Genomic DNA, 21425 nt, shown 5'->3' with positions numbered 1-21425 from the left:
AGAAGTTAAACTTGTTGTTTTATTGTCATATGGTAATTAACTAAAATTGTTTAGAGCTGAAGGAAGAAAGCAGGATTAAATGTTGTTTGTAACATTCAGGAGTAGCTGCTGGGAAGGAGTTTGTTTTAAATCTGCAGCATGTGCATGCAGAAGCATATCTAGATACCTGTGCTATCTAAGTATTAGATTAGATGGACAGAGCACACAAGCCTTAAAGGTAACTGCTTAGAGAAAAGTTTCTGATTTTAAATTAAACCTTTCTTCTGTTTGTACCTCTTTCAGACTTTTGTCCCAGTGTACAGAATATTTTGACCTGAGATGTCAGTTATTGGATGACCTCACATGTAAGTATGTACAGGCACACATGTCATTCCAATGGCAGCTTTCATAGACAAGGTGTAAAATTGCCTTCACAGAAGGATTACTACACCATGAACTTGATGTGACCTGCCAGTGTGCTGGCTGTCCTGTGTTGGTGCCTGGCACGGACTGTTCTTGCATTGAGTAACAGCAAGGCAGCTCACTCCTTTTGGAAAGAGAACTGAGTTCCTGTGTGGAAGTTATGCTTTGTACCTGTTGTGAGGCATACCAGAGCATTACCAAACTGCTTACAATTTTTTGTATTTATATTTTGCATTTATAGAACTGCTGATTTTTGTGTTCTCTTGCAGCATCAGAAATGGAACAGCTAAAGATAAGCCCAGCTGCCATGTTAGAAGATGAGATCACCTGGCTAGACAACTTTGAACCCAACCGCACAGCTGAGTGTGAGACCAGTGAAGCTGATAACATCCTGCTAGCAGGACACTTGAGGCTCATCAAGACTCTCCTTTCACTTTGTGGGGCAGAGAAGGAAATGGTTGGTAAGTATTCCTTTTTAGTCTGAAGTGACTAGTGTGAATTCTGCATCAGCACTAGCTGGTGACTGTAGTAGACAGTATGTGTGAAGACGTAACACATCAGTAGAAGTGATCCAGAGCTATAAGGAGTAGTTTTGGCAGTACCTTTGTTGTACCTTTGACATCTGATAAAATATTTGGATCTTTTTGTTGCTGATATGATGCTATTAAGTGATTTTGCTGTTACAGAACACCTTTTGACATTTCAAATGATAATGTAAGTATTTAACAGTATGTGTGGGTTACTGTGTTACAGGTTCATCTTTGATTAAGCCATTGTTGGATGATTTCCTCTTCCGAGCATCCAGGATCATTCTGAATAGCCATTCTCCAGCAGGCAGTGCTGCAATCAGCCAGCAAGACTTTCATCCAAAGTAAAAACTGTTTGGTTTTTCTTTATGTTGGGTTTTGTACTAGACCTCACAAATGCAGATGTCACACTGGGGCTACGGATACTAGGATTTAATACCAGTGTTGAAGTGTTTCTCTAGTTGTCTACATTTCCTACGGAAGTGTCCAAATAGCATTTTAATAAGCTTTTTGTGACCCCAAAATCTTTGCTTTTCTGTACTACCAAAGTCTGTGCATTGTTAGTCAGTGCATCAATGATGAACAGCAAGCACAACTGGGCACTGATTTCATGAGTCCAAAGAGTACTCCTTTAGCTCATCGTCATTTGAGAAGTTGGCTAAATTGGAGTATGAGCAGGAAATTAAGTGTCCAAGCCCCTTGTAAATGAGAATCTCAGAAGTTCCACTGTTTTCTTTTTCCCTTCAAAAGAACTGTGTTCTGTCAAAAGCTAATGCCAAGCAAGTCTCCTTGCACCTGACACAGCTGATAATAGCCCAGAATAAATCAAATGGGCGGGGAGAAAGAGTGGGCTTTCTCTTTCCTGTCACACTTGCCTTCTGTTATTGCCATACAATATCTGAAGAGGTGGGTAAATTAGCTCATGTGCAGTTTTGTGCTGCTGCAGCTGGATTGCTTGCATTACACTGACTAGTTGGTGTTAGGAGTTGGATCAGGCATATTCACACTGCCTTTCCACAAACCCTGAAGAAGGTTCCAGTGGAGCATTTAGCAACCCCTGCCTTGGTACACATTAGTTTTTGCTCCAGCTTTGCTCTACTGCATTTAATCTCAAGCATGCTCTTTTGTTTGCTCCAAGTAAATAAAGCCTTTTCTTTGGCTCTTAGAAGAAAGGGTAGGATATTTGATGCACAGAAAAGAGCTAAGTAGTAGTGTTTTGTACTGGTCTAAGCACAGCTTAGGTCTAAGATCATCCCTTGTAGCAAGTTATCTGGTCTAGCTCCTTCAAAGCTTGTATCACTCTAAATAACTCATCATGTCTCTGTCAGTGTTACAGAGAGTATCCGTCTGACTGTTCTCCAGTGTACAACCAGTTCTGTGTCTACTTTTTAGGGCATCTGCTCTTCCTTGCTACTCAGTGTTAACAAGTGCCCCATGTCAGTAAGGGAGGCTTGTTTAAAGGAATGTTCCTAGTGCTGCTGTTGTGATTTGATTCTTCCCCATTCCCCTTCCCCAAGTAATAAAAAATAGCACTCTGCAGTCTCTCAGGAGTGTTCTATAATTTCAAGTGTTCCTTTTGAACATTAATTGTCACTTGTTCTGAGTAATGTGGCTTTCTGGAATTAGAAATAATTGAGTCACCTACAAAATAGGTCTCAAATGTGGTTTTCTTTTTAGGTGCAGCACAGCAGATAGCCGATTAGCTGCTTATGAAGTGTTAGTAATGCTGGCTGATAGCTCACCTTCCAATCTCCAGCTTATTACAAAAGAGCTGCTTTCTATGCATCACCAGTGTGACCCTGCACTTACCAAGGAGTTTGATGTAAGCAAGAAGCCTTTTTTGATTTATGTTAACATGGTTTGGAGTACTGTGTATGATCCACTTAACTAGTGCATTCATGAAATTTCCATGGTCTTCAATTTAAAATGACAAAGCACAGATAAGAGTAAATGCAGACCCATTTGATCTTCCTCCGAAGCAAATGCTCCAGTGAGTCTGTCAGTTATTATCTGGATAAGAAAGCAGTATTGCATAATTGTCACCCATTTATTTAGGTATGTTTTAAGCTATTTTTAACAGTTTTGTGCAAAGTGTTAAATATTTAAATGACCAAATATAGTGCTCTTGCAGTCCTTCAGAATTTATATTCCTGGTTTTCCATTAAATTGCTCTTAGCAGCTTATATAAGGGTGATTATAAAAGCTATAGTATGTTGTTGGAGTCTCATGCTTTTTATAACTAACTGGGACAAAAATGTGTTTGTCATTCTAGTATCTTCCACCAGTGGATAGTCGTTCCATTTCAGGATTTGTGGGCCTGAAGAATGGTGGTGCTACTTGTTACATGAATGCCGTCTTCCAGCAGCTATATATGCAACCAGGTCTTCCAGAGGTAATTGGTTCAACATCCAGTAAAGTCCTTGTTTTGGAATTACTGTCAGCTGAACTACAAGTTCAACTTAGCACCATTTATAAATGAAAACACCACTGTGTATGTATGTGTGTGTGCATAAATATATATACACACAATAAATATAGAAAGTATAAGTTGTGTGTGTGGCGTAACGTACAGTAACAATTTTGCCAAGAACCAACTTCATAAGGTTATTTGTTTCCTTCCAGGCTTTGCTTTCCATTGACGATGATACAGACAATCCAGATGACAATGTGTTCTATCAAGTTCAATCTCTTTTTGGTCATTTGATGGAAAGCAAGCTGCAGTATTATGTACCTGAGAACTTCTGGAAGGTATTACATCTTCTTGTTTAGATTATATAGCTTTCCACTTAACAAGTTATTTATTCAGCCTTTTCTCATTGTAGAATAACTAGATATAAGGCTGGTTCTACTTCAGAAAGTCAGAACATGTAAAAATAACTTTCTTCTAAAAAAATCACTTTTTTCAGTGATATGTGTATGGAAGAACCACCTTCTCATGTATGTATTCATACTTCATATAGATTTTCAAGATGTGGAATAAGGAACTTTATGTTAGAGAGCAACAGGATGCTTATGAGTTCTTCACCAGTCTTATAGATCAAATGGACGAGTACCTCAAGGTAAATACCTCAGGGATTTCTTTCCTTGTTCATAGGCATCTCCTTGGTACCTCTTCTCTCATTCTCCTTTGTTCTTCAGAGAAGAAGGCAGAGGGCCACTTGGCTAACTTTATGATCTACATAATATTCAGAAGTTTAAAATTCCTATTGCTTTCTTGGTCTTTCACTGCAATATATCCAACTGATGTCTAACTTTACATCTCCAACAGAAAATAGGAAGAGACCAAATATTTAAGAATACTTTTCAAGGGATCTTCTCTGATCAGAAGATCTGCAAGGACTGTCCTCACAGGTAATGTTAAATTCAGTGCATTAGTTACAAAATAGTGTGTTCCCATAACTGCTAAAATATATAGGCCAAAATAGCACAAGAAGGTAGAGACATACCTTTGTGAGCATCACAGCTGTTGATAGCTATGGGGCAAATGCAGTGTTCTTCCCTAAGCATAAGTCTCATTAATTGAAGTTGGATAAGTTCTACTCTGTCAAAGCCTTGACTGTTTTTCTTCTTGAATTTAGGTATGAGCGTGAGGAAGCCTTCATGGCTCTCAACCTGGGTGTGACTTCATGTCAAAGTCTGGAAATATCATTGGATCAGTTTGTTAGAGGAGAAGTTCTGGAAGGAAGCAATGCATACTACTGTGAAAAGTGCAAAGAAAAGGTATTGGTTCTTTATGCGTGAGAAAGAAGATTCAGCTCTAGTGTGATATTTTCTTAGGCACAGAAGCCATGCTTAGGTACTTCTTCCCCTTTTGATGCTGTCAAAAGGTTAAATCCATAAATTCATGCAGACAGCACTCTTCTTTCCCTGTAACTCATATTGTGAACTAAACATTGAGAGGGATGGCATGGTGATTAAAAAGTCCTGTAACATATCAGCCCATTGCACAAACTCTGTAATACCTGTAATAGTACCTGTCTGTACATATTACAGTCATCTTACGGTCACCCTGCCTCCCATGGCTGTGTTGTACATTCATTCCAGATGGCTGGAATTGTGCATCTCTACAAGAGTACTCCAGAATGTTTGAGGTGATATCTTGTTTTCTTTTTAAGAGAACTACAGTGAAGCGCACGTGCATTAAGGTCTTACCTAGCCTGTTGGTGATTCACCTGATGAGATTTGGCTTTGACTGGGAGAGTGGACGTTCTATTAAATACGATGAGCAAATAAGGGTAAGAAAACTTTCCTTATGGCACACCCCCACTGCTTTGTGGAATGGACTCTCACTCTTCCTATTCATTATTCTCTTTTCCTTTAGTACTTAAAACATGATCATGCCACAGAAAACAAGTAGTTTTCCTTAGAGCTTTCCTTGTCTGCAGCATTCTTGGGGTCCTTTCAGAAAGCAAGGTCAAAAACTTCCATAAACCATAAAGACATTTAATTTCTGTGTCATAAGGATGAAAAGTTGAAGTACCCTGTTTTCCTTTGGTGTTCCAAATGTGGGAAGTATTAATACAATGAAATTACACTAAGCGTGTACACGATATGATCTCTTAGTTAATCTGAACTATCTCTTTCAACAGTTTCCCTGGATGCTGAACATGGAACCTTACACTGTGTCAGGGATGGCTCGCCAGGACTCGTCCTCAGAAGTGGGGGACAATGGTAGAAACGCAGAGCAAGGAGGCGGGGGCTCCCCAAGGAAGAAAGTTGCCCCTACAGAAAACTATGAGCTTGTTGGTGTGATTGTTCACAGTGGCCAGGCACATGCAGGGCACTACTACTCCTTTATAAAGGACAGGAGGTAATGACCAAGATATGGCTGGGGAGGTTTAGAGTGGTCTAAAGACTACTTGTTTTGGGAAATTATAGTGAGCCATTCCAAGCTCTATGGGAAGCACTCTTCCCTTTCTTAACACACAACATAGTGACTGTTAACAGCACGATACTATGGGACACCATATTATAAAAGTCTCAGTAATTCTTATTTACCTTACATTGCAGTTTGAGGGCTTCTTATGACCCATAGTTGCAGGTGATGTGCTTCTATTTTTAATCAAGCTTAGTTTTTTAATGCAACTTTGATATTGACTGAACTACGCTTTCTATTCACTGCCAAAACAAACGTGAGTTCAGGTTTGTCATTTCTAGGGTATTCGGGGTGGTTTGTTTTTTTACTAGACAATCAAGTAACTTTATTTCTGTGTTTCTGTTCTGTTTGGATCACAGGGGCTGTGGAAAAGGAAAGTGGTATAAATTTAATGACACTGTTGTTGAAGAATTTGATTTAACTGATGAAACCCTGGAGTATGAGTGTTTCGGTGGAGAGTATAGACCTAAAGTCTATGATCAATGTAAGCAGTGCTACAGATTGACTTACAGTAGCTTTGTTTCATACTGGTTCTCAGTAGAGGTAGACCTCAGTCCATTATATCTACTTTGAGTTGCTTGGTCTGATAATTTTTATGAAGCAGGTTTGTTCCTTAAGTCTTCTCTTTACTGAAGAACATGACAGTTTGCATACAGACTAATATTAATTGAGCCAAATTCACTTTGCAGACTTAGTAGCAGAGGAGACTCAAAAGTAAAACGGCACCTTGTTAAAATAGTTCAAAAAAATCCAGAAAGGCCTTATTTTAGGCTAGTGAAAATGATGGTGCATAGAACATGGTTATAGTTAAACTTCTCAGCGCTTTAAGGAGTTAATTCCAAATACATTTCCACCAGTACTCATTTGTTTCATAACTCTGACAATTATCTTTTTAAAATACATCTGCTTTTTGCAAAAAATACCTTTTAATTCAGGTTTTTATTTGCTAACATAGACTGACGTTTTGATCTAACAAATGGCTTTATACTGCCACAACGTACTCTGCTTGCACACCCAGTTTCACTTCCCTGTAGGAATGAAAAAGGTACTAAACCTTCAAAGGCCTTCATCAAATGCCTTTTCTCCCACCAGCTAACCCTTACCCTGATGTGCGTCGGCGCTACTGGAATGCCTATATGCTGTTTTACCAGAGAGTGTCTGATCAGAACTCTCCAGTCTTACCAAAGAAAAGTCGAGTGAGTGTTGTGCGTCAGGAAGCCGAGGACCTCTCATTGTAAGTTCTTCTAGTGTCTGTAAAGGTTTCTCTTATATTTAGACCTTATCTCCAAAACTAAGAAATGGAGAGTTCCTCTTTGACAAAGGAGTATACTGACCCTTCTGTTGATTTGATTTTTAAGCTGCTTAATGAATAGTCTTTTTTTGCCTTTACTATCTCCTTTTCCATACTGCTGTTGTTATTGCAGTAAGACGTTCAAGCTACTGACAGCCTCAAGAAGTATTTAGACTGTCATCTATATTTGCCTTAAAATTACACTGGCTCTACTGGCATTTTAAATTGAACTGTGGATTTGTCATATGATCTTGTTACTCACTTTAAGCTTGCATATATTTCAGATCTGCTCCATCTTCACCAGAAATCTCACCTCAGTCATCACCTCGACCCCATAGGCCCAACAGTGACCGCCTCTCCATCTTGACTAAGCTGGTTCGAAAAGGAGAGAAAAAGGGGCTTTTTGTAGAGAAAATGCCTGTGCGGATATATCAGGTAGAGCACTCTGCAAGTGGCAACTGAATCCTGCTCCTAAGAAATTCAAGCTCATAGTAAGAGGAACACAGGAACTTTGAAGGTGGCCTTGAAGTAATTCCATTGCAAGCAAAGCTAGGAAATAATTCAGGTTTTCACATAGTTATTAATAAGCTGTTCAGTGGTACATTATTGTTAAGTTTTGCTGTCATAAAATTGACCCATCATTCTTTACTTTGAAGAAACTGCAGGTAAATTATTGCAACGTGAAATATGGCAGCAGTCAGTATGCAAGCAGGGAGAGATAAGAGCAGAGAAGATGCTTCATTTGAAGTACACTTGAGCAGTAATGGAGTTGATGGCAAATTACAGTCATCCTCAAGTTCTTGAGTTAACGAGAATGTAGAACGTGGAGGAGAAGTAAGAAAAAACAAAACCAGCTTCAATTTTGTTCATGTCTGTTAGCTTATGTAATACAGAATATGATCTCAAAGGGGAAAACACAGATATTGAAGGCAACTTTGCACGTTGGGACTGAAAATAGAGTTGTGATGGCTTTGGCAGAGCAGTGAGAGAGTGGTAGAACCTGAGTATCCTCTCTCATAAGAGGAATGTCTCGATCAGCAAGCCTGTGGTTCTGGTCCATACAGGATTGGGGACAGTCTTGCATATGTTTGGCTTTCTGAACCACACACAATCCTGCTGATCTGCACATACACAATAGAGCCTACATCACATACACAGTCAGAATAAACTGCTGGCTGTGTATGGCCCTCCACTAGGGCTGTATCAGGCATTAATAATTACTTTGGGTATTCTCATATCCAGCATTGTATTATTACAGTAAGCAGAACTTGGCTTAAATTTATTGAGAGTCTTTCAGCAAATTCTCTTTTGAAAAATGACAAATATTAATGCTATTTAAATATATTATTGTGGATGCAGCTTGTAATTACACTATGGCTCCTTGCTCTGCACATGTAAATTTGCTAAGCAAGCCTTTCAAGTTTGAAGGATGTTCTCAGCTTTTTTTATTAAAAGCAAGCAAAAAATGGAACTTATCAGCAACTTCTTGCTTTTTCTTTTCCCTTTAATGGCCAAATGATTAAATCATCCATCTGTTCTCTCGTGTTTTGTAATATCCTTGGATATACAAATCTTATAAGTCTCCTATATGTATTTTCCCCTCCACTGCAGCAGTGATTCAGAACATGAAGAGAAAAGGTCTGACCCTCGTTTTTAAACACCACACAAATTTACATAAGAGATGCAATTTTTGTTGGAGAAATGTACTTTTACAACATTTTAATCTTTTTTTGGTGGTCTTTTACAGATGGTGAGAGATGAAAACTTGAAATTTATGAAAAACAGAGATGTATACAGTAGTGACTACTTCAGTTTTGTGCTGTCATTAGCTTCACTGAATGCTGTAAGTAGCTAGATTTTAATGTTAAGAGTATTCAGAATATGCTGGGTAGAAAGGGCCACAGCAGCTCTTCGGATCACAACCAGAGTAACTGGAAGAGAAAGGTTGACATGATTTTTACTTTTCCAGCTGAGCAATTCATTATCTCTAGTAATTCTTCATGTTGATAACATCTGTCTCAAAGCAGACTCCAGCCTTCTGTTCTAATAGTGGGAGAAACATCACTGTGCTATAGTAAAATTTATCAAATAACATAGGCCTTTTTTTTGATGCTGCAGACTGAGCTCTAGAGAAACATAAATTCCTCTCTGTATGGAAGATCCAAAAGTTGATGTTCGTCACCTCCAAGTTGATAGACTTGAAATTTATCAAATAACATAGGCCTTTTTTTTGGTGCTGCAGACTGAGCTCTAGAGAAACACAAATTCTTCTCTGTATGGAAGATCCAAAAGTTGGTGTTCATCACCTCCAAGTTGATAGACTTACATAGGAAATAGTTTACTAAGGAAGTTTTTCTAAGTGGAGTAATAAATAAACCAGCATTTATTAAATTTATTAAATCCACAGATCTAATGGGTGTTACAGCAAGTTTGTTCCTGTTTTAGCATATTGTTAACTAGCATAGTCAGCACTGGAGCCTGTTTTTAGCACAGAAAAATGCTTTGGTTTCTTTTTCCAAATGAAGTCAATTAGTTGAACATATTGATGTGTTTAAGAGACAGTGTTTGTGCTGCAAGCATACTTCTGCTAAAGTAAACTTGACATTTCTTTCAGACTAAGGTAAAGCATCCTTATTATCCATGCATGGCAAAGGTGAGCTTACAGCTGGCAGTCCAATTCCTCTTCCAAACCTATCTCCGAACCAAGAAGAAACTCAGGTAAGCCCTTGTTCTTGTACTGTAACAACATATTAAGAGGTTTTCATGCTTACTGTACCTACAGCACCTTGAAATACTGAGGGGGTAGCGTAGACATTTACAGGAGTAGCAATACATTTGCCCAGAGAAGTTGTGAATGCCCCATCCCTGGCAGTGTTCAAGGCCAAGCTGGACAGAGCCTTGAGCAATCTAGTCTAGTGGGAGGCATCCCTGCCCATGGCAGGGGAGTTGGAACTAGATGATTGTAAGGTCTTTTCCAACCTAAACCATTCTGGGATTCTGGTATTCTGTGATTTCTGCTTTGCATTAGAATTCCATCACAAAGAAATCTGAAAGAGGAAAAGAGGGTCCTGTATAACCTGACAGTTTGAATTCCATCACAAAGAAATCTGAAAGAGGAAAGAGGGTCCTGTATAACCTGATAGTTTTCTGCCTCTCCCAGCTCTCTTATTTTGGTGGATTGGGCATGGAAAGGCTTTAATAGATTTAAAGGCAGCAAGTTGTTCCCAAATACTTCTCCAAGTGTTTTTGTCTTAAGCCATCTAATGTACATTCAACTGAAGTAAAAAATTCTTTCTATCTGGCAAAGAGGAAACATGGTTTCAGTTTTGGAGGGGCTTTTTTCTTTCATTTCTGACAGTTGTCCCTGTTTTGTTCAAGGGCTGATACAGAAGAGTGGATTGCCACCATAGATGCACTGCTCTCCAAAAGCATTGATGCTTGTCAGTGGTTAGTTGAATATTTCGTCGGGCCAGAGGGCCGGGAGCTTGTAAAGTAAGTGCTGGTAGTGCTGTCTTGGGTGGGTTTTGTCTTGTGTGTGGGTAAAGCTTCCTAATAGCATGATCTGGCCTATATTGATGTATTCCCTAAGAGCTGTCTGTGTGCATTCTTTAAACAGACACTCTAAGTGATCAGTTAGGTTTTTATTTCTGCTATTTTTCTCTGATTGTGCAGCTCTCAGTAACTCTGAACATCTAATAAAATAGTGCAGCATTATGTGGAGGAGGATGCAGGTGTTTAATTCAGTGGAGTGTCTTGGAATGTGTTTAAGTTTATGTCTTGTCACTCCTGGAAGTGATAGGAAAGGAGAACATGGTGAAAGAGTTTGGTGTAAGTTACTTACCTGACAAATATCACAGATAAACTGGAAATGATTTTTTTTATTACCAAGCCCAAGATCAGCTAAAAGGTGTTTTGAAAACATTTAAGACAAATTGTTTGGGATATGATATACTTAGAGAGGTGTGTCAATGTAAAGAAAATTCTATCTTAGAAGTTGCATTGAAAGACAAGATCCTGTGATAGCTTTTCATGTTAGCTTTTGCTACTTGAATGAATAAATATAAAGGAATATTATAGGCCTTACTAGTGACAAGCAGGAGTGCAGGAAAATAAGTTAAGGCTTATCTACAGAATACAAGAAGTGACTGGGCTGTTACCCTTTTTAAAATGACAAACAGGGCACTTAATCATAGTGACTCTGTGTACACGTTGATTCCAGTTCTCTTTGCAGCTTCGCCTTTTATCTTCCAGAACTTTCCTCCTGGAATGCAGTGTGAGAGAGGTGCGAGTTGCTGTAGCCACTATTCTTGAAAAAACCCTCGACAGTGCCTTGCTTTACCAGGAGAAGGTTGGTGTCACCTCATCACCAATGATCCTGTTGGTTGTCTCGACCTCATGGCTTTGGCTGTGTCTGCAGTGATTTGTAAATGACAAGCTGAAAGGCTCTTGTCTTGACCATGCTTTTTTGATCTTCATTCCTTGAATAGGTTAATGCTTGTCTATTCCTACCCCTAATTGGTAACATGCTGTTGTAATTATCAGAATTTAAGTTCAAAGTATTACTTAAACAATTCTGCCTGGTTTCAGCTTGTCTTATGAACTGGTATCACATATTCTTTTAATAGTTTGGAAACGGTGTTTTCTTAAGATTTATCTTTCTGATTCTAGAAATCATCTTGATCTCTAAGGAATTCTCTTTCCTCACTTAGAAGCCTATAGCAGTAGAAACTGAAGTATCTCATAAGCATGATTATTTTTAAGGGTTTGATTTTCTATTAGAAAATCTTGGCAAGTAAGTTTGGGAAGTGCAGGTTTTTTACATTTTGTTGATCTTAATATTCTAGGAAAATCCAGCAGGAAATGTGTGAAAAGAAGTCATTTGTAGAATGTTAGAGATTTACCTGAGGATTCCTGCACCAAATCCATTTGTATTAAGAGAACTCAGAAATGTTACCTATGTTCTGAGTGTGCCTATAGGTTGTCAGTGGGGCATGGGCAACTCTTTACATTCAAATTAATCATTTTTTTTCCACAGTTAAAAACTCTACATCAATTATTGGAGGTGCTACTTGCTCTACTGGATAAAGATGTACCTGAAAACTGTAAAAACTGTGCTCAGTACTTTCTGCTATTCAATAACTTTGTACAGAAGGTAGGAAACCATTGCTTTCTCATGCTATTTTAATTTTAAAGGCCAATAGCAAAGCATTTAGGCATCCATATTCGTAGAAGGTTTAAGCAGCACAGTGAAACTCTTCCAGAAGGAAATAGCTTTGAACACTGGATTAGAATAAAATTGCACAAAAATATACACCAGCAAAACATACCGATTGAAGGCGTCATTTCCAGTCTGAATTTTGGGCTTCTGGTTTTGGGAGGTGTCTTGGCTATTTCTTAAAAAATATAATAATGGTAAATAATAATAAATAAAATCTAGAGTTTGGGGGGTTTGCCCTATAGGAAGCAATATAACTGACTGGACTGACTGTTCACCTTCTCTCTACTCTCCTATTCTTTTTCTTTTTTTAATGTAACACTTATTTTGCATATCTGATTCTGGTCTGGTTTATGTAATGTGTTATATCTATATAACAAGACAGCTTTTTAGAGGTGTGCATTATTGATCTGTGTGATAATCTAATTTTGCTTTTAGATTGGAAAATGCAGTGTTTAGCCCATGCGATTTACTCTTGTTTCCTTAGAGCACTAGTTCTTGACCTACACAGGAATGTAACTTCTTACTGTTGTCTATACAGCAGGGTATAAGGGCTAGCAGTCTTCTTCTCAGACACTCTGCTTTGAGGCACATGATCAACTTCCTCCTTGGCCCCAACCGGCAGAGTAATCAGGTAAAGTTTACGTAGCATGTGTTGTGCTGTGGTTTGTCCATCCTCATGGTTTTATGATGCTTAAATTATGGATAAATGCTTTTCACATGGTAGGATTGACTAATCCTTGGATTATTCTGTAAACTTCATACAAGTGTTAGTCTACCTATGTGTAGTTAGCATGGAAGCAGCCATTTTGGCAGAAGTGAGCATCATGTTTCTGATAATAAATTTTCACCAACTTCCAAATGTTAGAACATTGTGGTGGACCGTTAAGGACATTGCTTTGCTTTGACTTAGCACAAGTTGGCTAAACCATTCATTAATGAAATATCTCCTTTGTCTCAAGCAGAATCGCAGGTGGAGTTCAGCACAAGCACGCGAGTTTGGATATCTTCACAACACCGTAGCACTACTTGTTTTGCACTCTGACGTCTCCTCACAAAGAAATGTTGGTAAGAACTGTGGTTTTGCCTCCTGGTGGCTTTGCATTTCGGTTACTTTCACTGGGAGTAACTTAGTATCAGTGAAGAAAATACAATAACCTTTAATTTAAAGTAGTAATGGTTAGCATATGTTTAATCACTTTTCATTTTGCAGTAAATGTACCAAAAGGCTGTGGCAAACAGATAGTATTACAGGCACTCAGGGAGAGGGGCTTGTGGAAATCCTGATACTAACATTATTGTGCCTTCTCCTCTCCCCTATATGCCTAAAAAGTGCTTCCTCAGTCTGAGGTATTGAATAGCAAGCAATAAAATACTCTCCCAGATACTTCTCCAGGGAAAGAAATCTCCAAATAAAGATGATAAAGGAATAAGTTGAGATCTTCAGTTTCCTGAAGGAGGAATTTCAAGTTTTCTTTTTAAAAGAATAACTTAATTTCTCTTTAGGGTTGAAAGTTTCTGGAGTTGGAGACAGTCAAAAATCATAAAGAAGGATGATAAACATTCTGAATACGATTGTGCAACTGTGATTGGGAGTCACACTAAAGCTCAAAGTACTGATAGTAAATACGAACATTTTGCTTTGACCTTCTTGCAGTTCATTTGCTTATGTTGTCACTGAAGTAAATGACACTTCAGTGTGTAAGAGATTACTTGGAACAGTATCGTACGAGCTGTAAACTGGTTGAGGTGAATGTCATTAGAGATTACATGGTGCCAAATGAGCAGCAGTGTCTTCAAAGGTGTGTAGAACAAACTAATTTATTAGTGGATTGTTTTTGTATTTGCTGTTATAGCTCCTGGTCTCTTTAAGCAGCGTCCACCTCTAAGCATCACCGCTTCAGGTCCGCTTTTGACACTCCATGAAGAAGTGGAAGCCTTGTTATTCCTGTCTGAGGGAAAACTCTACTTAATGGAGGTATCTGTTCCAAATTCGTGCCCTAAAAGTTGGTCTGATGTGATTTTTTATAAGTATCCTTACATGAAACCGCTGAATATTAAAAAGCAGCCAGCTGGGGAGTGTGCAGTTATTATTTTGAGCCTAAACAAGAAGGCACCTTTGGTTTCTTGGTGACCCCTTCTTATTCTAATATATCCCTAAGCTTAGGGATTTGGTTTGAGAGTTTGCAAAGGCAGCTGACCACATTTTGCAAGTGCCCATGCACTCAGTTACCATCTCAGCCTGAGGAGCTAACTTGAGTTGCTCCGACTTAATGGATCATGCTGGGAGAAGAAGCTGCATTCTTCTTGGAAGAGACTAACATTCTATTACAAACTTACTTAAAAATAATGGTAAGTCTGTGTCTAAATTGTTTGCACTTTTCCTTTAGGTGATGTATGCGTTACGAGAGCTAACTGGATCTCTGTCAGTTCTCATTGAGATGGTGGTGTACTGCTGCTTTTGTAATGAGCACTTTTCCTTTACTGTGCTACACTTCATCAAGGTAGGGAGACAATCAAGATAAGCCTTTTGCTTATCCATTTTTGCTTTGCACATCCCAAGTGTTTCTTCTTGGCTGTGGTTATACTGTGTCTTGTGGGTTATAATGGCAGTGGGATCTACAGAACAATCCGTACAGTCTGGACTTGGGAGAAAAGGGTGTTGGTGGATTTGGGGTTTTTAGGCTTTTACTGTTTAAAACCACAGATTTCTTTAAAATCTGTGAAACTGTCTTGTAATTCTTTGTGTTATCAACATATTTTACACTCTAAGTAACTTTATATATTTTACATGCAGACTCAGCTAGAAACTGCTCCACCTCATGAACTGAAAAACATATTCCAGTTACTCCATGAGATACTGGTAGGTGAAGGGGAAAGACTTGTACAGAACAGATTTTCTGTCAATGCATAATGTAAAGAGTCAGGACTGCACTGGTAAATTCAGCATCTATGCATCTTTAAATCCTTCAGTTTGGAGATTTTATTCCTTTTTAAATTGCTGTCTTGATAATTCAGTGATAAATGAAACTTCACAAGTCTCTCTTGATTTTCATATTAAGGTGGTTAAAACCATTCCATAGAATAAACACAGGTAATCACACACAACTTACTTTCATCTTTTCCTTCCTAACAGGTTATTGAAGACCCATTACAAGTAGAGCGCATCAAATTTGCCTTTGAAACTGAAAATGGATTAATAGGCAAGTAAGCCAGTGGGTGAACACTCCTGTCTCCTACTGACCCTCGTGGTGATGATGATGGTTGATACCATCTCCTAGTTTCTAATCCTTCTAAACTGTTTTACTTCTTAGGGAAAACAACTCGACACATTTGACTTAGCCACCATCACTCCAAAACATGCTCTGAGAAAATCCAAAATAAGCATTAGAATGTTGTAATAATGGCAAAATGGAAAGGAATTTAACTAGGAAAAATGAATTATCTCCAGCAACAGCAGTCAGTGAACCCAGAGAAGAGTGGTACTTAAAAGAGGCTGGCAAGAGAACTAACTCTTTTCAATAAGAAGCAGATCAGGCTGTATACATTAAGGGGTGGGGGGAAGTACCTTGGATTAACATAACAGAGTAGCTTTATGAATCCTGTAACCCTTAAAATTTTAGTTACTCTTTCCTGCATATCTCAAGAAATCACCTATCTTTTTTTGTTTGTCAGCATCCTAATTACCATAGAAAGAAACTAGTTCAGCATGGAAGGATGCTAATACTACTAAATGCAGGATAGTCTCATAATCTAACAGGTGGCTCCCATTTGTTGCTGCTCATACAAAGTATTGTCTCTCTCTTTGATACAGCAACTTTACTGAAGTTATTAAAGCTTTCAAAAGCAACAGAAAAGTCCCAGAAGTGATGAGAGCTTATTTCATGTGAATCTGGAGAAGAGGCTTTTCTGTGCAAGAGAAAAGTGGGGTGACCACATGAAGTGATGTAGCATGAACACCTTTTTCAGAGCTGTTTGGATGAGGAGCTGCTTCAGATTGTGGCTTTCACCTTATTTTGGATTCTGTTTCACTGAAAAGGAATATTTAGCTTTGTTCTTTATTTCTTTCTTATACTTCTGTGGTCTTCTGTTTAGTAGTTTCCATGTATGACTGATAAAAGGGAAGATAATATGCAGTAGTGTAAGAGAATAGCTAAGTGGTTATTTTATTTCTAGGTAAATTGGTCCCACTTGGACCAGTTCTATTCTGTAACTTGGGCAATACATGACCTTTTTTTTCCTCTACAGAGAAGAGTGCAATTATTCAACTGGGGTTTTATGTTGAAGGCTACAAGAACTGACATGAGTTTTGGGTGTGGAAGTTGCACTTTTACCTTGGAGTTTCCTTGCAACAGCACTGAACAGCATCCGGTCTCACTGCACTCATGATGGACCATGACCTGTCCATCACATTGGCTAGTTCTACTCCCAGAAAGGAAATCAGCAAATAATAGTTTTCAGTGGTCCTCAATAGGATGTTTGTGCATAATTTGCAGTACACCAGTGCTGTAATTTTAACTGTCTGCTGTGCTTCAGCAGTAATAAAACTGACAATTTGCAGTTCCCTAGCAATTACTTGCCCACTTCAGAGCTTTCACTACAGTGTTCTTCGCTGAATGCTATGGACAGAGCAACTTTGCATAGCAAATCTGATTGTGACAACTCTGTGGAAATCTTTGTGCTTCTCCTCAGTCAATTTTGTTAAAAGATGTGGGAATTCATGGTATAGAAAACTTCCCGGTAGGAATGGCCTGGGGTTTTGCCTGAGTCTCCCACAGAAGAGCTTCATGGCTTTTGAGTTCTGCTATGCTTGTTTGTGTGAAGAAGCTGTGAACATTCTTCTAGCTATGCAAATTCTGATCCAGGTGGAAGCTGGTGATCTGGTCCGTTTATGGGCGTTTCAAGCAGTATTTTTTCCCTTCAGATAGATGTAACCATAGTGATTATCTAACATAGAATGGATTATAGGGGAAGAAGAACTGCATTAGGAGAGGACTGTTTAAAATTCAGGTACCGCATTTGAAAGAATTACTGCATTTTCACTTTGATCTATTTTTAATCCAATAGAGTCGTGAAAGTCCTCAAAACTGTCAGCAATACAGTAATGTTAAACACAAATACTCATGCTAACATCTGTAGAAGTAACTTCTACCACCCAAGTTAAAATTTTAGCTTCATCTTTGTTATGGTTTCAGACTGGCTGGTACACAGAAATCTGAATTGTGGGGTTTAATCTGTGTATTTCTTCTCTCCACAGCCTTGATGCACCACAGCAACCACGTTGACAGCAGTCGTTGTTACCAGTGTGTCAAGTTCCTTGTTACTTTGGCTCAGAAGTGAGTAATACCTGAGTTCTGGAGTTTAACCCTGCCTTAGCCCCCTCTGCGACTATTTAAGCTGCTACTCTTTCTGCTTTTGATCAGCTTTATCTTTTGTTACTGTGATATAACTGGTGCTCAAAGGTCTTGATAGTACATGTGTCAGTATGAAGTGAAATCTTTACTGACTAGTACCTGGGATGGATTTGTCACGTAACAACTCATAATTGCTGTTTATAAAGGCAAAGGTCAGCTACATTCTGTAGAGCAAGAGCCTAGCATTTAGACCAAGATAAAGGTAAGGAAACTGTCCCACATTTTTGAAATATCATGATTCCTAAATTCTCTTTGTTTAGGACTTGGCTGATGTCCCAGTAATGCATAGTTCTGAAATATGTGAATCCTTATAGTAAACTATTTAGTGTAAACTTAGCAAGAGCAATAATGCCTAGTAAACTCAGTTAGTAACAGGGCTGTGCGGTTCAAGTCAGAGTATGCAGTGATAAAAGTGCATACAGAGGGCAGCAGCACAAAGACAAAGAAGTCTTTGCATTTCTTTTTAGGTTTGCCAGAGTGCCTTGTTCATGACTAATGAATATCATTTCAATTTCCAAGGTGCCCTACTGCAAAAGATTACTTCAAGGAGAATTCCCACCATTGGAGTTGGGCTGTGCAGTGGCTACAGAAGAAGGTAATTTGGCTGTAACTTTACAGAGATACTGTCATTTGTTTACAGTGAGAATTAGGAAATTTCCACTCTCTATATGATTCTGATATGACTCTAAAGGCAAAATACAAGCCTCTTCATTATTTACAGGGACAGTTTGGATGCAATTAAGTCTGGTGGTGTGCAAGAACGTCAGTAAGCCCCCCACATGTTTCAGGCATAAATGCATGTACAGTGATTAAAACCAAGTATGAATGGTCGTAATGACTATTCCTTACCATGTGGGAAGCTTTCAGTGCCACTGTATTCATGCTGGAAGGTTTCACTTCTTCAAAAAGCAGTTTTCCTTTGCCTGTGTGTTGATGCAAGAGAATGCGTAAATGAGTGGATTCCTTACGGAATCACTGCAGCTTTGCACAAAACAGCTGTTGACACATACAGCTTTTTCCTCCCACACGTTTAGTTTTTGTTCTTTCCTCTAAGCATAGGTTGGCCAACACATCTTTAATAAGTTCCCAAGGACACTGGGGAAACATAAAGCTCAGATGTGCCTCCAGTAGAACAGGGCCATGCTTGGTCTCGCAGCACTGCATGTACAACACGATAGCATCCCAGCTTCAGGCTGCCTTTCAGTCCTGACAGCTGCCACCAGGCAGATGTTGGATACATGAACACCTACTGTACTGAACACTGGAAGCAGAATTAGTGGGATGCTTGCAGTGCAGCTGGCACAACCTCTTGCCACTCTTCTCTTGAAACACAGCACTCTGACAGGGCTGGATAGTGCTGCTGTGTACCCATTCTTACTTCGTACTAGCACATGTAAACCCAGAGTCCACCAGCTCTCAGTTGGCATCAAGTAACTTGCACGCATGTACAGTCACCAAATAAAGGGAGTTGGTTGCCAGTTTTCAGCTGAGGGGCAATAGCCTCTGACCATTCTGGATGCATGAAAAGGTTATGCTGGTCTGTACCCCAGATCTCCAGCTTGTTGCCAGAGGATTCAGAAAGCTTGTTCCACACTTGTTAGTTCACCTGCCATCACAAGTGGATGAGGCTTTACACATGTAGAACTCACATGGCAATTTTGTGGTTTTCTTGCCTTTTTTATGCAGATGTCTGAACATTATTGGGCTCCACAGAGTAATGTATCCAATGAAACATCAACTGCAAAAACCTTCCAGCGCACTATTTCAGCACAGGTATGTGTCACCCTGAGAAGGTGATGTTAAGCTTGTTTTATTTCCTCTTTTGCTTTTCAGTCAGTATCTTTGGTTTTGGCAACTTTAGCATATTCCAGTGCACTTAAGACCTTTCTTCCTTTAGAAGCCTAGACCCTGGGCTTGTTCCTGTAAAAACTAACTGTTGACTGATGTTAGTCAATGCCTCCCAATTACCTGTGGTGACTCAGCCATCTCATACAGCAGCTATATTGTTTCAGAATTAACTTTAAGCAAAAAAATATATTATGAAATGAAGGTATGACCATGGCTCATGACACTCTTTTGGACTCTTTTCAACCTAGGACACCCTGGCCTATGCCACAGCCTTGCTAAACGAGAAAGATCAGTCTGGAAGCAGTAATGGGTCAGAAAGTAGCCCAGCCAACGAGAACGGGGAGAGGCATCTGCAGCAGGTAACAATCAAATAAGGGCATGTGTATCTTCTGTTGCGTTGCTCTGTTAGACAGCTCTGGGGCTCAGGTCAGAACCATCACTGAATTTAGACACAATAATCATGTGCCTTACAAAAGTAACATGCCATATCTTTCTCTCCCCATCCCTTGTGTGTATTGAAAGGGCTCAGAGTCTCCTATGATGATTGGTGAGCCTAAAAGTGACCTTGATGATGTTGACCCATAAAGGATACCTATGAACACAAGAACAGCTCCACTCAAAACATTTAATGCCTGGTACCTACTGAAACTGGAGTCCCATTGCTTATGCCATTAGAACAGTCTGGAAGAGATGTGGCTTTGTAGGATCGGAGGCAATGCTGGAGGAGGTGGTTTCCCTGAAAGCTAAAAGCATTCTTTAGCCACGAAGGCTTCACATCAATAAATGCTCTAGAAAACTGCATCTTCACCTGCAGTAGCTTGTGAGAGTCCAGACACCAAAAACAGTTTGTCAAGAAGATTTTCTCAAATACACAAACGCTAGTGGTTGAATTTTTATGTGAACATTAAATGAGTGAATGTAAAACTATTGCTTTTCTGTGATGCTGCAAAACAAAATTCTTTTGGTTTTTATACAGGAAAAAAGAACAAAAACAAACAGATTGCCCTTACGTATGGAGGGCAAATTTTTAATCTTTCTGATGATACTGAATAGGAATATTCCAATTTCTGTAAAGATGTGTGATGAACTTGCATTTCATTGTAAAATATTAGTTGAAGAATGGGTTTACATAAGGACTTCTCTATTTAATATGTCTCCCTGCTAATTTGTAAAGCTCGTGATGAGAAGGCTCATCAAGATTGCTCTGTAAGGAGAGTGATCCTAAGAGAATGGTTTGGTCAAGGAGCTCTGGAATGGGTCGTGTTTTCTGGTACCCTTCCACAACCACAGACAATTGGGAAGGCCAATAAAAGCAAAGCTTTGTCCTGTAGGTATACCAGTCTTTATTATTAAAGGATGTTGGTCAGTTTAAAGAAGAAAAAAAAGTTAATGAGTACTTCAAAAGAAAAAAGCACTTTAAGATGGAATTCTGTTGCAGTTTTACTCATTAAATTTTTTTAACCTTTGGAGACATATTGAATAAAACACAGTCTTGGTCGTGGATCTGCAATCACTTGCTTGTGCTTTGAAATTACTGAGAAAGTTGGTATTGGTTGTATATGATGAATAATTCCTTGAGTGAGTTGGAGACACTGTTGTGCAGGTTTTATAGCAATTTTAACACGGGGAAAGAATGATTTGGCTTTGTTTGTATATTTTTCACTTGACCAGGCAACGCTTAAAATATCACAGCTCTTTTCATTTGCTCAGAATCAACTGGAAACCAGTTGGGATGATTTGAGCACAGTTTTATTTTCCATGTCAAGTGCAGTTCAGTGATTTCTGGCTCTGGATATAAGCTTCTTTTTGTGCCATATAACTCTTCATCTTTTGTACATTTTGCGTTTGTCAC

General features: G+C 38.9%; 1 protein-coding gene across 1 annotated transcript in view; it reads left to right on the top strand.

Annotated features, from left to right (window-relative positions):
- Positions 1-20942, top strand: part of USP24 (ubiquitin specific peptidase 24) — a 51420-nt gene extending 30478 nt beyond the window's left edge. Inside the window, exons 37-66 of the mRNA XM_010021690.1 lie at positions 283-344; positions 672-863; positions 1156-1273; positions 2607-2751; positions 3202-3321; positions 3552-3677; positions 3890-3988; positions 4198-4280; positions 4508-4649; positions 5045-5164; positions 5519-5739; positions 6165-6289; positions 6898-7039; positions 7381-7531; positions 8844-8939; positions 9711-9814; positions 10475-10588; positions 11348-11444; positions 12132-12248; positions 12853-12945; positions 13277-13379; positions 14168-14289; positions 14702-14815; positions 15109-15174; positions 15448-15514; positions 17569-17647; positions 18245-18320; positions 19412-19498; positions 19822-19932; positions 20096-20942. Coding sequence (XP_010019992.1) covers positions 283-344; positions 672-863; positions 1156-1273; positions 2607-2751; positions 3202-3321; positions 3552-3677; positions 3890-3988; positions 4198-4280; positions 4508-4649; positions 5045-5164; positions 5519-5739; positions 6165-6289; positions 6898-7039; positions 7381-7531; positions 8844-8939; positions 9711-9814; positions 10475-10588; positions 11348-11444; positions 12132-12248; positions 12853-12945; positions 13277-13379; positions 14168-14289; positions 14702-14815; positions 15109-15174; positions 15448-15514; positions 17569-17647; positions 18245-18320; positions 19412-19498; positions 19822-19932; positions 20096-20158 — 3355 coding nt within the window. The 3' untranslated portion in view covers positions 20159-20942. The remainder of the gene's footprint in view (positions 1-282; positions 345-671; positions 864-1155; positions 1274-2606; positions 2752-3201; positions 3322-3551; positions 3678-3889; positions 3989-4197; positions 4281-4507; positions 4650-5044; positions 5165-5518; positions 5740-6164; positions 6290-6897; positions 7040-7380; positions 7532-8843; positions 8940-9710; positions 9815-10474; positions 10589-11347; positions 11445-12131; positions 12249-12852; positions 12946-13276; positions 13380-14167; positions 14290-14701; positions 14816-15108; positions 15175-15447; positions 15515-17568; positions 17648-18244; positions 18321-19411; positions 19499-19821; positions 19933-20095) is intronic.
- Positions 20943-21425: the final 483 nt, after the last annotated feature.

Source organism: Nestor notabilis, unplaced genomic scaffold (assembly GCF_000696875.1).
Source record: "Nestor notabilis isolate BGI_N333 unplaced genomic scaffold, ASM69687v1 scaffold1089, whole genome shotgun sequence".
NCBI lineage: Eukaryota > Metazoa > Chordata > Aves > Psittaciformes > Psittacidae > Nestor > Nestor notabilis.
Note: the sequence above shows the minus strand (reverse complement) of the source record. Positions and strands in the feature narration are given on the sequence as shown.